The sequence below is a fragment of the Globicephala melas genome, chromosome 8 (genome assembly GCF_963455315.2).
Source record: "Globicephala melas chromosome 8, mGloMel1.2, whole genome shotgun sequence".
Taxonomy (NCBI): Eukaryota; Metazoa; Chordata; class Mammalia; order Artiodactyla; family Delphinidae; genus Globicephala; species Globicephala melas.
The window spans coordinates 3,424,314-3,441,360 of NC_083321.1; the positions used below are offsets into that span (position 1 = coordinate 3,424,314).

The following is a 17,047-nucleotide window of genomic DNA, read 5'->3' on the forward strand; positions in this document are numbered from 1 at the left end:
CCAGAAACGTAAAACAAAAACAAAAAGATTTCATTACTTGCGTTGTTTTTTTAAGAAACAGGCTACGTCTGCTAAAGATGATATACTTAAGAACCTGGATGAAGGTAGTTAGACGTGGGTGCATGAGGAGGACCCACTAAAGGCTGACACTACTTTAGGGGGACCGTGTGTTGCTGCTTCTGCAGGTCACATGGTCTAGGTAATTCCCGAGGGAGTGCTGGGCTGAACTGTCTTAGACTCAGGGAAGGAACACACAGGCCAGAGGACTGGGTACGGGCTTCCTTCTGCTCCGAGAGCGGACACCTGGGGTCATGTCGTGGAGAGGGGGCCCCTTCGTGTCGGGTGATTAACCCCAGAAGAGGCCCTGGCCAGCCGTGGGAGGCTTGCTTTCGGGGACCCATTCAGGGTCACTGGGGACCCGTGCCCAGTGGCTCTGATCGCCACCCCACCATCTAGGGTCTGACCCCTCAGGTTGAAGAGTTCACGGGACGGGTCCCCAAGGGATCGAACTGCCCCAACCCCAGGGACATCATGAAAAGGGATGTTCTAAATCTACTTCCAAAATAACAAGACAACGCTCTGCTTTTTATTCTATTTGAATCTTTAGAACACGCTCTGGCAGACAGGCGACCCAGGGCCTGTCATGGGGGATGCAGTTCCACGCCTGTCTCTGCCCCTAAGGAGCCGCGTGTCTCTCTTTGCATCAGCCTCGGTCCCGCCATTTGTGAAACAGGACGATGAGACCCACTGGGGAAGAGGGTGAACCCGGAGGTGGGAGATGGGTTAAGGGACACCTGCTGGTGCCAGGCCCTGCTTGAAGTGCTTTATATCTGCTGACCCAGGGAGACCCCCTCAAACCCTACTCCTCCACCCCTGTTTGAGAGGTGAGGACACTGAGGCACAGAAAGGTTAAGCAACTTGCCCCAGGTCACACAGCGAGGGTGGTGCAAGGACAGCCTGGTCCCAGAGGCCGTCTCGTCTCCACTAAGCTGGTGCCTCTTCCAGCAAACTAGCACCTTGTCTGTTGACAATACAGAGCCTGCACAGGGCATTCTCAGCTACACATTTGACTGAAAAGTGATCCAGTCTTCGAGGGAGTGCGTGTGTGGGGAAATATAATAATAGGGATGTTTAAAAAGATGATGGAAGAGATTTTCACATCACAGTGAAAATGGATGAGCAGTTTCTCTTTCAAAAAACTAAGCGAAAGATTTCATAACATGAAGCCGTGGTCATTGTGGCCACACCTAATGGCTCTGCTATTTGGGAGGTCTTGTTCCTTTTTATTCCCACTCATATCACGGGGATTCTGGCTGGAGCTGGTAATTCGGGATGGGGCAGTGGCAAAGTTTCTCCTGAGCAACCCCGGGGAGGGGTGTCCACCCGCCATCGCGGTGCCCATTCGATCCCGAATGCCCCTCTCTTTGGTGCACGCAGATGCCCAGTACGTGGCTGCCCTCTATTAGCGAAGGATCTGCCCCACTTCTCAGCCATGTCCGACTGCAGGCCAAGAGCTGGCTCTGAGGATCGTGGGTTTGGCACCCGGGGCAAAGCCTCACGGCTGCCTCTGGGGACTCAGCCTCATGGGTGGCGGTGATCGCCTCCCCAGACCCGCGGTGCTGCCCCCAGACAGGATGAGGTCAGCATGGTGAGCCTTGGCCTGAGTCCCCAGCCATGCTGCTGGGTGGTGCGTCCATGTGAGCATGGAGACCAAAAACACTAGAACAGACATCATACGGTTGCCCCGGCAACTGCGGGGGATTCAAACAGCAGGGATGGGAACTGAGAGGCAGGCAGGGAGCAGCCTCGCCTGGGCTTTAGGACCAGGGCTTCCGCGTGAGCCTCCCAGAAGCAACAGGGTGGGGGCCGGGGGGGACACGCGGGGGGGGGGGTGCCGGGGCGCAGGCGCCAAGCCCACTCACCTCCTCCTCCTCGAAGCCTGTGAGGTCCCAGCGGTAATTGAGCCGCATCTGTTTCCGCTTCCAGTGCTCCATGAAGGTGGCGGCTGCGGGTAGGGAGGAAAGCCAGGAAGTTAGGGGCTCAGAGGCCCCACGACCTCAGATGCCATGAAAGCATTCTCCCCTTCCGCACCATCCGGTAAGTGAGGGCGACAAGTGCTGGACCAAGAACTTCACATGAATTAAACTGTTCAGCTCTCCCACTGACCCCCGAGGCAGGGATCATCTACTGCTCATTTAAAAAAAAAAACTTATTTATTTGGTTTATTTATTTATCTGGGTCTTAGTTGCAGCAGGCGGACTCCTTAGTTACAGCACGTGGGCTCCTTAGTTGCGGCTCGCTGGCTCCTTAGTTGTGGCATACAAACTCTTAGTTGCAGCTTGCCTGTGGGATCTAGTTCCCTGGGCAGGGATCGAACCCGGGCCCCCTACACTGGGAGCACAGAGTCTTATCCACTGCACCACCAGGGAAGTCCCTATTGCTTACTTTACAGTTGAAGAAACTGAGGCACAGGGAAACCGAGTCCCAGACAAGGTTGTTCTGCCAGCCGGTGAGGGGCTGGGCAGGCTGGTCCCAGAGCTCTTGCTCTTAACCATCCTGCTCCATCGATCTTGGGGACCCCAAGTCACAGGTGGGGTCAGAAAGAGTGAAAGGGGAGCCAAGGTCACTCACTCAAGTTTCAAACCCCTGCAGGTGGCCTGACTTTATAGCTGCACTCTTAGCTGCTACATCCTGCTTTGTGTTCCCAACAGACTAAGCATATTTCAAATGCCACCTCCTCCAGGAAGCCTCCAATCATCCCCCTCAGTGTCAGGAAAGAAACCAACTCCTCTTGGGACCTCTCCTGCTCATGCTGTTCATGCCACCTTCCATTGTGATCCCTGTCCCATGTCTCGTGGCCCTTCTGGGGTGTGGGGCAGGGATGGGGCCTTGTCATCTGGGTCCCCCATGGAGAGCCCAGTGTCAGGCACAAACAGGTGCCTCAAGAGAGCTCACTGAATGAATGAATGGCTTTTATGAGTAGACACTTGCAAATGGAGATACCACTGACTGAAACATTTATCATTAATTCTTCCCACCCACAAGGGAAAATCAGCAGAGGCTGAAGGTTGGAGTGGTGATAAGGGTGGCCATAAAGCTAACCAGAGCTCCGGATTCTTGAGCTGCTATGTGCCAGGCACTGTTGAAAGAGCTATCACGTGAAGTATTAATCTCATTTAAACCTCATAGTAATCATAGGAGGGAGCTGCTATAATTTTCCTCATTTTACAGGTGAGAAAACTGAGGCTCGGCGGAATTAGATGGCTTATCTGATAAGTGGCAGTGTCAAGATGGACATTCAATGAGGACTTTAGTGCAAATTCTCCAATGTCATCCTTCACCAGGAAAGAATACAGGCGTTGGACCTGGCAAGAGATGGGTCTGAATCTGACTCCCCTCCTGGTTCAGAGAACATGCCCAGCTCCCCATTAAGGCGAGGTGAGAACAGGGCCTCCGAGCTTGCACAGATCTGCGCATAACGGGTATCTGCCCATCAAGTATTAGCTACGGTACCAACCAGGTCCAGCCAGGAAACGGGGACCTCTTAGGTCTTTCGGACTGGGGTAATTTAATCCTGGGACTTGGCCACATAGACAATGGAAGAGCTGAGAAGACAAGCAGCGGATGGTGAGACCCCCCAGAGATTAGCGATAGCAGGAAGCTGCTGCCTATCGAGGGGTGGCGGGACCATGGGAGGTGGTGTCCCCAGAGCCAGAAACTGGAGCTGCCCAGAAAAAGCTAGGATCATGGAGGAAGGGCTTTCTGGAGGGAGGTAGAGCCAGGGAGAAGGCAAAACCGTTGCCAGAGGTGCCCCAGGAAGCAGAGGAAGAAGAGGAGAAATACCCTGACTTCTCTCCCGCCTTCTGAGTCCCCCATCAGGGCTTCTCATTGGCTGAGCCTTCCAGGAACTGGAACAGCAAGGGAGCCTGGGAAATGTAGTTCCCTGTGATACAAATGTACTCTCAGCAGACACATATGGCTGGTGGGGCAGGCCCATCGGCAGCCTGCACCGCTTCCTAAGAAGGAAGGTGTGAGGATGCTTCCTCCTGTCTCTTTCAACGTGTCCCTGGGTCACTGTAGTGGAGGCCCTTGGCTGGGGCCCATTCCCACACCGCCACCAGTTCTGGAAGGCCTGTCTCTCCTTCACTGTGTTCTGACAGCTGTCTCTCTCCGGCCTCCTCTGCCTGCCCATGGCAAGGCCTCCTTTGAGACCTTGGGCTGAGTGGGGGAGGAGGGCTGGCTCCATGCACAGCAGGGAAGCTGGCCTGTTAACCTTCCCTGTCTCAGCCTCCCCATGTCTCCCCATTCCTAGGCTCACCGACCCACACCTCTACCTCCTGGACCTCCCCCTCCCTCCACTCACCAGCCTGCAGTGTGATAACTGTTACCTTTTAATGAGGACTCAGCCTGCACCAGGCTCTGTGCTAGTGATTTAGTGACACCAGTTACACAAAACCTCAAAACAACGCCATGCAGTAGGAGTGATTTCCACTCACTCTTGCAAATGAGGACAGAGACTCAGAGGATTAAATGCTCTGCCCAAGGTCAACTTCAGGTTAGCAGCAGGAGTGGGATTTGAACCGAATTCTATTTGACCCCAGAGTCGACACTTAACCACCGTACTTGACCGACGTTCTGCACAGATATTTGATTTTCTTTACGGGAATGACAACTATAGTCGTAATAAGTCTGATGATTACAGCAAAACTTGTATTGCCATGTTATGGATGAGGAAATGGAGGCACAGAGAGGTTAAGTAATTTGTCCAAGGTCACACAGCTAGGCAGCTGGTATTTAAACCCAGGCATCCTTGCTCTAGAATTTTACTGTTAAATGTCTTAAGATAGATACAAGGGCCCTCTCCCAGGGGTATCTGTAGGTTGACCAGGACCGAGACTGGACCTGAGGTCACACCCTGGAGGCCAAGGAGTGGAGATAGTACATAGACAAGGCTTGTTGTGCTCGGCTATGTTTAAGAAATGCAGGCATTTTATATAAAATCATGAGTTTCCTGCTTCTCCTTTAAAAATCAGAAACTGTGGCACCAGGAGGCTGGAGCTGAGGAGTGTCAATCCATTTGTCAAGGTTTGGGCGTGCCTTCTCTGCTGGGCCACAGACCCCACCATGCCCTATTGCCTGGGCTCTCGGGCTCCGAGTTTGCCACGCCTTTGCTCTGCAGCAAAGGGGCGGAGCTGTGACGTTCAGGCTTAGCCAGTAGGACAGGCGATGGGAAGGCTCATGCTGAGCTGGGGGCAGTCCTGAGGTCTCAGCTCAGAATCAGGCATCTTGAGCAGCGTGAAAACTCACCTGCTACTGGACTGGGCAGAGGCAGGAAGAAAACCGAGGGCCCCTCCTTTGCAGCTGTGCTCCTGCAGCCCTCCCTCTCTATACCAGCCATGTGGACAGCAGTGGGTCCTGCCAGGTTCCCATCCCTTCCCTTCAAGGTACCCAATAAGAGTTCTCCTGGCTGACGTGCCAACTACATCACACAGACGTAACGCGGTGTCTACCTGGTGTCAGGTGCTGGGTATGCTTGGGGCATCTCCTTTCATCCCACCCGCAAACCCTCAGCGCAGAGATAACGCACTCCTTCACACCGATGGGTAAACTGAGACCCTGCGGAGTCAGGTGACTGGTTAATATACAGCAAAAACCTCGATCCAGGACTTCTGACCCCAAGATCGACTGGGGTTAGGGGTGTGGCTTCCCACCCACATGAGGACAAGCTGTGGGCCAAACCTGGTCCAGGGTACAAAAGACATGAAGAGATGGCCTTGACCCCAGCAGCCATACGAGGGGGCCAAGGAGACAAGACCATCCCCCCAAAATTCAGAGCCCAGAGGGCAGTGCAGCAGAAATCGCAGGTAGTGAAGGGGGAACCCAGGCCAGGGCGCAAGCAGGTGTTTGAGCTTCTCCCTTCAAACACTTGTTTTAATGACACAGTGTTAGACAAACACATTCCTGTAGAGGAGCCCAGAGGCAGCAGGTGAGCGATGGACCCTGGATCTACCATGGCTCGAAGCAGGTATGAGCTTGGGCATGGGCCCGCGCCCCCCCCCCCACCTGCCTGCCAGACTCAGTCTCCACGTGTGTACAATGGGCTTGATAACAGTGCCCGCTGTGGGGCGTACGGTGAGGCGTCCATAAGCTGATGCGCCGTGGAGCCCAGGGCAGGGCCCCCCCGTGGCAAGGGGCTCGACGGAGGAGCGGTCCCACGACCTGGCTCACCTGAAGGATCTCCACCGTTTCTCATTAAGTGGCTGACGATAGAACAAAACATATGGTTGGTTCCATTTATACAAAGCACCCAGAATACCTACAGATAAATCCATCATAGAGGCCGAAAGCAGACTGGTGGTTGCCAGGGGTGGGCACAGGGGGAAAGGGACAGACTGTTAAATGGGCACCAGGTTGCCACCTGGGAGGATGGTGGTAATGATGGCAGGACACGGTGAGTGCCACCGAACTGTGCACTTAAGACAGTTAATTTATGTAAATTTCACGTGAGTTAACAAAAAAAGAATCACAGAACAATGGGTACAGATTGTGCTTATGGGCTTCAGTGCCCCTGCTGTAGGCTGGAGCTGCAGAGAAAATGGACCAGGACACACCCGCGTGGTGACGGTGGGGAAGGGGCAGTCTGTCCATCTCCCCCCACCCCGGATTTCTTAGAGTGTGGGCTGTATCGGAAGCCCCACCGCAGGGGGCTTGCTGAAATACAGATTCCTGGGCACCACGCTGAGCTGGAATCTCCGTTCTGGACAAGCTCTGCGCGTGGCACAGTCCACACAGGCGCCGTCCACACAGGCGTCTGGACGCACTGACCTACTCACTGTCTGCCCTTTCCTTCCGTCCATCTCTCTATCCATCAGATGAGCTGCTGGTCTACCCCCCACAGGACCCCGGGCCTCTGCTTCGGCTCTCCTCCCAGGCTGCATCCCACCCTCCCTCCCTCGGGCCCAAACTGCTTTCACTCCCAGGCCTAACCCCAATTTCCCTAATTCCGGTTGCTTCCTGGGCTGGCTGCTGCCCCCCCCCCAACCTTTCTGAGCTTTCACCCTCCCCTGAAACGCTGTTGCTGACCCTGTGGCACGATCTTGGACGTGTCATTAGACGCTCCCGGTTCGGCCGTCCCGTGGTCTTTTGTGCCCGTTGGAACCTCACAGGCTCTCAGGCCTGCCATGGGAATCTCACAGGTCACGGAGGGAAGGCTCTGATGGATGCTGGGGCGCTTCTGCGGCTGCCCGGAGAACAGCCCCGTCTCCCTGGTGAGGTCCAAGCTCCTTATGGGCCGGGGTCTTGTCTCCCAAACCTGTACCAAGCACTCTTGAGCCGCGGAGGCCCCGGGGGGCAGGCAGGGCCGCACCCTCCTTAAAACAAGACCCCTGAGAGCAGAGACCAGCTTCTCAAACCTCTGGCTCTTGACAGTCCGACATCTGCTCAGCACAGACTCCTTTCTCTGAATGTGGAGATCGGAGATGCATGGCCTCGGGCTGCAGGAACCGGACAAGAGAGTGACCTGAAACTGAGCGGGGCCCTGTGGGGCTTCCCGGCATGGAGGTCCTTTTTGTCCCCCATTTCTTATAGGCAAGACTGCAGCCCCCATGGCCATCCCTGAATTCCGAAGGGTGGATTCAAACAGCTGCTAATCAATGGAGAAGAAGCCAAGCAACCGCCCGAAGCAAGATTAAAGGGACCAGAGAAACTCATCGAGATCAGGAGACGACCGCTGGCCTTCCCTGGTGGTCCAGAGGTTGAGAATCCGCCTGCCAATGCAGGGGACGCGTGTTCGAGCCCTGGTCGGGGAACTAAGATCCCACACGCAGTGGGGCAACTAAGCCCGCGCGTGGCAACTACTGAGCTCCGCGCCTCAACTAGAGAGAAGACGGCGCACCGCCATGAGGATCCCGCATGCCGCAACTAACGCCGGACGCAGCCAAAACTAAAATAAATGAAAACATCGGGAGACGACCACCTGAGATGAGATTAAGGGACGGCAGGCCCTGCTCGCCACACCCTAATCTTGTCAGAGAACCCCCCCGCCCCCGCCCTTTGAACCGCCCTTCATCAAATCCTCTGCGGGGGGACACACACAGTTTTTCAAGGCAGAACCGGTGTGTCCCCCTTTGCCTGGCAAAGCAATAAAGCTCTCCTTTTCTACTTCACCCAAAACTCTGTCTCCGAGATTTGATTCGGCACTGGGCCACAGAGAGGCCGAGCTTTCGGTCACAGACCCACCTGTCGGCCCACAGGGGAGACAGGGCTCCCGCACAAAGGCCCCCCGCCCTTCATTTTCTCACTGATTCTATTTATTTATCCCCTGAACAAGTGTTCGCGCACAAACCCGCTGCTGGCCTTTGAATTCCAGCAGAGACTCAGTCTCTCTCCCTCCGTCCGTACTGGGTGACTCAGCCGGTGACCTGCGCACTCCACTCAGAGTCTCGGGGGCAGCGAGGAGGGGTTTCAATCACACCTGTCACTCCACTAATGCCGGGACCATCTTTCTCCAGCTCCTTGCAGGCAGGCTTAAATCAAATAGCCCCCTTTGTTCTGCCTGGAACTGACAAGGCTTTAAAACCCCATTATTATGCTATAATTTCAGAAAATCGATCCCGGCGGGAACAGCTAAATGGAGCTCAAAGTTTCTTCGTGTGACACCTTCCTGAATGAAGGCTTTGAGTTGTCATAAATCCCAGGCAGGGGAGAGCTCAGCCAGAGCTCACAGCTCCAGGACCAGCGGGTCAGCCTCTGGGCAAACCAGACCCCACAGTGGAGCTGAAGCAACATGAAAACAGCGGCCAGAGGTGACTCCTGGGGCGGCAGAGCCCCGCTACTGTCAGTGTCAGGTTTGGGGTTGCTCTCTGTCACCATGCGAGCAGAAGCCTTAACAGCTGGAGGACAGGAAAAGAAAGAACACAGTGGGATAAGAAACACCAGTGGGAAAATGATCCTTTAGAGGGTAATGAACAAGTAATTGAATAAGGGACTAAAAAAACCCCCTCAACAATGGCAAGCTCGCTGCTAATAACGGCTGACAGAGTAAAGTGTGAAAGAGCCGGGGGGGTGGATGGAGGGACTGAGGCTCCCTCCACCCTGGGGGCAGGGACGGATTGTCAACAGGCCCCTCTCAGCCCAGCAGGCCCTTTCCTGTTGCTTCTGTCTTGATTTATAATAAGCTCCTCTTTCCCTAAGTGCTTCATGAGAGTGGTTTGGCTTTTTTGTTGTTGTTTTTTTCTCCCCCAAATGGGGGTGTGTAGACTGAACTTGCCCTTGACAGACGGGCACCTCTGTTGTCGCCTACGGTGGAAGTGGAGCTGGAGGACGTGGGGACACACAGCGGAAACACAGATTTGCCCGTTTCGCTGCGTCTTGGGTAGGGGAAGGATGGGACCATCTGTTTTTCTCCCAAGGATGGGGCTGCTGGTAAGGGCTGGCCAACACCTTTGAGGCTGTGAAGTGGTACCCCTCTGCACACAGTAGGTGCTCAATAAAGAAGCATGATGTGACCAAGCTGGCTTCATTGAGGGCGTGCGCAGAATTCAACCAACTCCCTGCCTCCTGGCGGGTTGAGTGGCATTGCTGCCTGTGTGCCCCTCACCGCCTGCTCATGGTGAATCTCTGCTCCCCCAGGAGGGCACAGAAGGGGGGTGGAGGATGTTTGGATGGAGAGGTGAGACCAGGGCACTAGCCTGGACCGCGAAGGCCGATGGGCCAGGCACGGATCTATCATGTCTGCTACAAATCTGCTAGCTGTGTGATCTTGGGCAAGTCACTTAACCTCTCTGTGCTTCCCTGTCCACATCAGAGAATAACAGGGTTTCTCTCCAGGGTTGTTGTGGGGACCAGTGAGGTAGCCTGTGCAGAACTCTGTGCAGAACTCTGGAGGGTGAAAGGGAGCCTGTTTGTTTGGAGGGAGCTGGGGAAAGTATTCCAGGTGAGAGAATGAATTTAAGGTAAGCCTGCCAGGAATAAGCACACACATGAGCTAGACCTGATTAGTAACAGAGGGAGTAAAGCCCAGGGGTCAAGTATTTGGGGCTGGGGAGCCAGAACGCTGGGGTTCAAGTCTTGCCTCTGCCTCTTGTTAGCTTGTGTAACCCTGGGAAAGTTGCCTCAATTTTTTCATCTGCTAAATGGGGTAGTAAAGCCTGTTTCCCTCCTATAGTTACTGGGAGAATTAATGAGTCGCTCACATAAGATGCTCAGGACAGTGCCTGGCACACACTAGGAACCAGCCAACCAAAGCTAGCGTTCTTTTCTGAAGGAGATGAAGTGATGTAATTCACAGAGGCCCCCAGGCACAAGGTGACAGGTTAGATCTGAGCTCCAGCCTCCAAGGGTCTAGGCTGTTTTCACGTTTTCAAGAAGCAAGGGCTCACTGATCCGACGCGACAGCTAGCACGACATGACAGCTAGCACCAGGTACAGCCCTAAGACATCACAAGACGTGACTCGTTCGACATTCCCGACCACTGTCTCCATTTTACAAACGGGGAACCCAGGGCCCAGAGAGTTGAAGCAACTTTCCTGAAGTTGCACAGCTGGCAGGTGACAGAGCTGAGAGTTGAACCTGAGTCTGGCCCAGGGACTGGCACTATTACCTGCTGACTAGCCATCCTGGCTCACAGCCAACGCAGCTGGGTGTTGAAGTGGACCAAACCGTCAAGCCGGCAGCTGTGCAGCTGGGCTCCACCGTGGACGTGAATGCTGCCGGGTGAGCCTCCCCCGCTCGGAGCAGGGGAACCGGGAGGCTGGGTGCCCAGCCAGGAGGTGTTCCAGCCTCAGCTTGGAGCTTCCTGGGCCCCGATCAGAGAGGAAGGAAGGGAGCCAACCAGAGATCTTGAGGAAGGCCAGGGAGGCTGGCAGTGAGAGCAGAGGGTGGTGGGGGGCAGGGGCGTGGTTCTGATAGACGCCGGGTCCAAAGAGACAGGGGTGGGCAGGGGAGGCGGAACAGGCTCAGGGCAGCGTGGGCTCCAGTCCTGGCCCTGCCAGTGGAGACCCACTTTCCTCATCTGTGACATGGGGACAATGTCTCAGCTGTGGGATAAGGTGGGATGAAGCGCAGGTAGCATCCAGCCCAATGTCAGACGCGTACACGGCAGCTCCGTGAAGACGGCCACTGAGCCCAAATCTATAGGCAGGCTGATCCCAGAATTAATCATCCGAGCAGCGTGTGGTGCGGGGCACCTTCTCATAAGCCGCCACGAACCACACACAGCCAGCACCTCCCCACGCTCTGTGGTAGCCCCGGCCAGGACTCCTCCAACCTCAGCTTGAATGCCTCCTGAAACAGGGTGCTCACCACCTGCTGGGCCAGCCCAGCCCAGCACTCACTGCTGGAAATCTCTCCCTTACGCTGAGCTGGTGGCCTGTGACTCTCATTCTCAGCCTCGTTAGGAGGGCCATCACGTGCCCATGACGACTGCGCTGATTGTGAAGCTGTGCTTCCAGCTCCCGGAGCTTGGGTGTATGGACAGCCCTGGGTGTCCCTATTACCCGGGTGTCTGTGGGCTTACGGGCCGCTGCTGAGCCGGGGGGGAAGGATGTGGAGGGGTGATGTTCATGAGTGGGGCGGGGGCTGTCATTTGTACCCCTGTGCTCCAGGCGACACGGGCTTCGCCAAGCCTGAGGCATCTCCTTAGCTCACAGGAGGGGTGGGCACGAGAGCCCTCTGGAATGAACAGAGTCTCCTCCATCGCAGGCCCTCAGTTTGGCACAGCTGTTACTGGGCGTCTAGGCAGGACAGTGGGAACAGACGGAACACAGTCGGGGAGCCCAGGGCCAGGGAGGGAGGGCGCGAGAGGCCCGCTAACCGCCGCTCTCACACTTTCTCACTGGCCTTCTTCCCCCACGGTGCCGCCCTCAGGAGAAAGAGCTTCTCGCTCTCACGTGCAGGTGGTTGAGCATCTGCCCCGGAGCTCGCGTGGGTCTTGAGCGAAAGCCCCGCCGCTGTCCCCAGTCCCAGCTGGGTCAGCCTCCCTCTATCACCTCCCCAGCCGCTTCTCACGTAAGTTGCCGTCTCTGACTCAAGTTTAAGACGAGAAAACTTCTGATAACAGGAGGCCGACTGCACCGGCTTCTGAGTCCTACCAGTGAGAACACAAAGCCCTCTGCGGCCCTTGCTGGCCTCCAGGGTCCTCCTGTTCCCACTCCCACTTGCTCCCTGCACCCGCACCACAGGGCCTTTGCACATGCTGCGCCCTCCTGAATCTTGGGCTAAGTCGGTGGATGCAGTGGTTTTCCCTCCCATGGTTTCCCCTGTGCCCAGCACAGGCACTTAGTAAGTACTGGTTGGTACGCATGCTACACGCAAGGCACATCACCTTACTCAGTCTCAAACCCCCGCCGTGTGTCAGGCAGCCCTGCCTGTGGTCTGTGGTCACAGGGGCAGGACCGTTTACTGAGAGTCAGCCATGTACGCGCTAAGCATTGGCTGAGATTTTGTGCCCGCTGTCTCTGATCCTTATCACACCCTCATTTTACAGGCGAGGAAGCTGAGGGTTGAGTTATGTGGGGAAGGGCAGAGCTGACTTCCCTCCCCCAGGGCTCCTGTGTGCAGCTCCATCTCCTACTAGCTGGGAGCCCCTGAGGGCAAAGACTGGGGCTCTGGTGCCCAGGGGACGGCTCTGCACACGGTTGCCCGAATCCTGAATGCCCTGCTGGCAAAGGTTGTGTCACGGGGCCACAGAGGAGGAAACAGGCTTATCTGCTGCTAATCCAGAAACGTCTGCGGAAATGCATCCAGCCACCACTTACCCACCTCCCATGCCCCCCAAGCCTGAGATGGGTACCAGGTAGGACCTGGATTCAGGAAGAATACTGGAGGAGGAGCCGTCTGCCCTGGACTCCAGGTAGCAGTGGAGTCCAGCAGTTAAGGGCACAGGCTCTGGAATCGTACGTTCACTCCTCACCTTGGCCGCCTAGGAGCTGGGTGATCCTGGGCCAGTCACATCAACTCTCCCTGGGCCTTGGTGTCCTTACTTGTAAAATGGGCATGTGACACCTGCAGGGGTGCTGGGGGATAATGAGAGCTGTGCCCCAGGGCCTGGGCCTGGTCGGGAGGAAGGCAGAACCCTCGGCACTCCTTGTTCTAAAGCAGCAACCAATCCCGGCCCCAGGAAAGAGGTCCCGGTTCCGGGAGCGAAGCACCCTCCTAGGCTTTTCGTGAGGGGCTCTTGGCCGGGTCAGATGCATCTGTGGGTCGTGACCCAGTACAGACCCCAGTAACCTGCAGACAGAACGGGGGATTCTTTCTGCTGACCGTTCCTCCTGTGTGCATTCCTGGCAAACGGTCCTGAGGGTAGCCTCAAGGAGAGGGAGGGAATGTGGGGACCCACCCTCTGACCCACAGACGGGGTGGCGGCGCTCGGCTTACCCCAGAGGGCCATGAAGATGGAGAAGAAGACAGTGGCGGGGTTGTCGAAGAGGTGGCTGGCGCGGGCCGTGGCGCACGCAGAGCTCATCTTCCAGTAGCTGCAGGTCTTGTCACACAGCGGGCACATGGTGATGTTGTGTCTCTGGTCACACATCTCCATGCTGGAAGAAAGGGAGCAGCCCAGAGTCCCCTGGCCGATGGGCAGCGTCCCTGCCGGCCCACGTGGACCGGAGCCTCCCGGAGCCACGTCGGGTGGGAGAAAGTGCTGGGGGTCCCCGCCGTTGTGGACATGGTCTGGCTCACCAGCCAGCTTCCGCCGGCGCCCACATGCCTCTTCTCCATCCCAGGTGGGCTTCAGGGATGTGTGACAGGTGCTGCCACACAGGGGCCCCAGCTCGGTTTCACACTCTCTCCCCCCTTAAAGCCTTAATGATTTTTGAACAGGGCCCTGCATTTTAATTTTGTACCCAGCCTGCAACTGGGTGTAGACCCATCGGACTTGGCTGTGTGGCCGGTGAGCGTTCATCTCTGAAGCCGAGGTCCCAGCCAGCCTCCCTCTGATAACCAGGCACCGTCAAGGTTGTGCTAAGAGTGAATGCTGTCCAGGTCCTGACTTGACAAGGCCCCGGAGACCCGAAGGAGGAATGGGATCGAGGCACGAGAACGCCACGCCTCTCCTGAGCCCTGGCCGTGAGCCTGGCACCTGCTAAGCGCCGTTCCTGCGGGCTTCAGTCCATCCCTGTGGGGACGCCGTGGGACAGCTGGCCCCTGGGTACCAGCCTGTGGACATCGCTGGGCACTCTGGGCCCCTAAGAGGATGGAGAAATGGTTCTCCCGGACCTCCTCCCGGGAGACGCGTGGTTGGGTAGGAAGGAACACACCCACAAGCTGCCTGGGGTTGGGGACCCACCACGCCGGGCTCACCCTGAAAGTGAGGGGCAGTTCCTGCTCAGGATACTAGTCCGGCTCAGGGCAGGCTTTTATTCTGCTGAGTCTGGGGCTTGAGCCCAGGGGGCGTGGCTGGACAGGATGGGGAGCTGCGCGATGCCCAGTGGCCTGCCTCCTCCGCCCCGCCCAGCACGCAGGCTGTCTCCTGCTAATACTGAAAAATGCAATAATGACCATTAGCTGTGTGAGCAGAAGCTTGCACCGAGCGTCTACCTGGCCCGGACCAGCTCCGGGGCCATTACAATCCCATCTTCATAGATGAGGAAGTGAGCCCAGAGAGGGCAAGTCACTTGCTCAGGGCCACACAGCAGAGTGGGGATTGAGCCCTGGGCTCTGTCTGTCAAGCCTGTGCCCTGCACTGCTCTCAGCTGATGCCCAGAGGCCACAGGAGGGCTCCCTGCTGAGACCAGGGGGCGTGGCCCAGGTCCTTGATGCCCTCTGTGCCCCCGACCCTGTCCTTCAGCCTCAGACTCAGTTTCTCCTTCTGGAAGATGAGAAGGGAGGCCAGAATTAGGCCCTGCCACCTCTGCCCTGCCCTGCCCTGCCCTTCTCCCTGCTAACTTGGACAAGATACTGAGCTATTATTAGACACCGGGCAGGAGTCTGATTCCCAAGGGTTAGGTGGCTATCGAGGAGGGGGCCGAATTGGGTGGTCGTTTTTGACTTTTAAAAAAAATTTCTGGTTGCACAGAATCGTGGCTGGGCCACAGCCATCGGTGTTGGAGAAGCATTTGCTGAGAGGCTGTGGGGGACCCTCCTCTGCTAGCACTGTGGGCATTCAGCTCAATTCTCTTCCACAGTTACTCTTACCAAAGACTCATTAAAAGATTGTGTACATGCTGTATGTGCCAGGCACGGTGTCAGGCGTGGGAGAGGGAAAGATGGACCAGCTGGTGCCTCGAAGCATCTGGGGGAGTGCGTGTGTGAGCATGCGTGTGTGTGCCTACGTGCACGTGTATGTGGGGCGGGGACGGGCACACAGAGGCCATAGGGCACCGTGGACTCAGGAGCCAGCCAGCTCTGGATTTGAATCTGAGCTCTACCGCTTGTGAGCTGTGTGGCCTTGGGCAGGTTGCTCCAACTCCTTGGGCCTCAGTTTCCCCGTCTATAGAATGGGGATGCCGAGAATAGAGAACCCATTTTTTTTAAAGGTCGTGGCATTTTATTCACATATCCTGGGTCTTTTTGTTGTTGGTTTTTTTTTTTTGGCTGCGCTGCACAGCACATGGGATCTTAGTTCCCTGACCAGGGATTGAATCCAGGCTCTCGGCAGTGAAGGAGCACAGCCCTAACCACTGGACCACCAGGGAATTCCCTGAGAACCTGTGTTACTGGGTTGTTAGGAGGATTAAACAGGGGAACGCACGTGAAGCCCTCGGAAGGGCCCTGGGACTCATCCTCCCGTTCACCATCATTATTGTGGGAATAATGGAGCCTCGTCCCTCCCTGAGCTTCCTCTCTTCTGGGGGCCTCTCCTGAAAGGCAGAGGGGCAGGACGTCGCAGCCCCTCTAAGGGAACCTGTAGATGGAAGGCCCCCTCCACCATTGCCACGGTGCCGCCTGCGTTCCCGAGGATGGGAGGGGCCGGGGGGGCCAGAGCCCATGTCTCTGCCTGCCTGTGAGCCCCATGGCTGCCCAGCCCTCCTCCCTGCCAGTTTAAACAATATCAGCCAGTCAAAAAGCCTGTTTCTGCTGGTTTTAAACCCTTAGCCTCTCCCTTCACTGCCTTCGGCCAAAACAAAGACAAGCCATGGGTGCTCCTGCTCTCGGGGGCAAATAGAGGGGCCGGGGCGGCAGGGCAGCATCGTGCGGGGCGCAGGGCGGGCGGGGGCACTGGCTATCCTACAAACTGGCTTGGGCCACAGTCCAGGGGGAATGCACACTTCCTGCTTTGTTCACGGCACCAAGTGAGCAGAGGCCGAGGTCAGACGGGGCTCCAGGATTCCCAGTAAATGCTGTTTGCCTCCCTGGCTGTGTGACAGCGCTGGCCTGGCCTGGCCTGGGGATGTCGGCGTCCTTGTCAGGGAGCCCGCGCCTGCCGGGGCAGAGCACCCTGGACGAGGCCACCAGCCCAGCTTCCCCTCCAGGACCGGCAGGAAGGCGGACGGAGAAGTGTCCGTGGGGGGCCCCTCACCCTCCACTCGGTCCCCTCTGCGTCTGGGCTACTTTGATCTCTGCGTTCCTCGAACCCAAGCACAGTGAGCTCGTGTCATTAGCAAACAAAAGGGACAAGCTTTCTCCTGCCTGTGCCCAAAATAACCCTGGAGGGACATAAGCCGGATTCCTTTAACGTTCTGATTCTGGGTGGGTGGAATAGTTTAGGTGTTTTTCATGTATTCACAAATCGCTCGCACAGAATCACTGAATGTGGCCTTTCTGCACCGCTGAGTCCTAAGGAGTCAGTTTCTCCACCAAGTAAGACTCCTTCACCGGCTCTTTCCTGATCAGAACCACGGATGGATTGTCTAAACCACAGCTCTGCTTCAGAGACACTGGGCTGAGCCGTAAGAAACGTAAACTGCGCTGATGTACCGGGACTGTCCCCGACAGACCGCCAGCCCCCAAGAGACAGGGCCAGGGGCGTCCACTTTTCTATCCGGTGTTTTGCCCATCGGCACACTGTTCCTGATGGAAGTTAGGCCTGAAATCCTGAACTCATAACACAATCAGTTATCCCTGGGTCGGTATTAGCAAGTCTAGGAAACCACTAGAAAAGAGGGGAGA

General features: G+C 56.5%; 1 protein-coding gene across 5 annotated transcripts in view; it reads right to left on the reverse strand.

Annotated features, from left to right (window-relative positions):
* ANO1 (anoctamin 1) overlaps positions 1-17,047 on the reverse strand; it is a 162,304-nt gene that overhangs the window by 31,817 nt on the left and 113,440 nt on the right. For all 5 annotated transcript variants that reach the window (XM_030833238.2, XM_060302813.2, XM_060302812.1 and 2 more), the window contains 2 exons: positions 13,376-13,536; positions 1,923-2,005 (listed from right to left, as the gene is read on the reverse strand). In XM_030833238.2, coding sequence (XP_030689098.2) covers positions 1,923-2,005; positions 13,376-13,536 — 244 coding nt within the window. The remainder of the gene's footprint in view (positions 1-1,922; positions 2,006-13,375; positions 13,537-17,047) is intronic.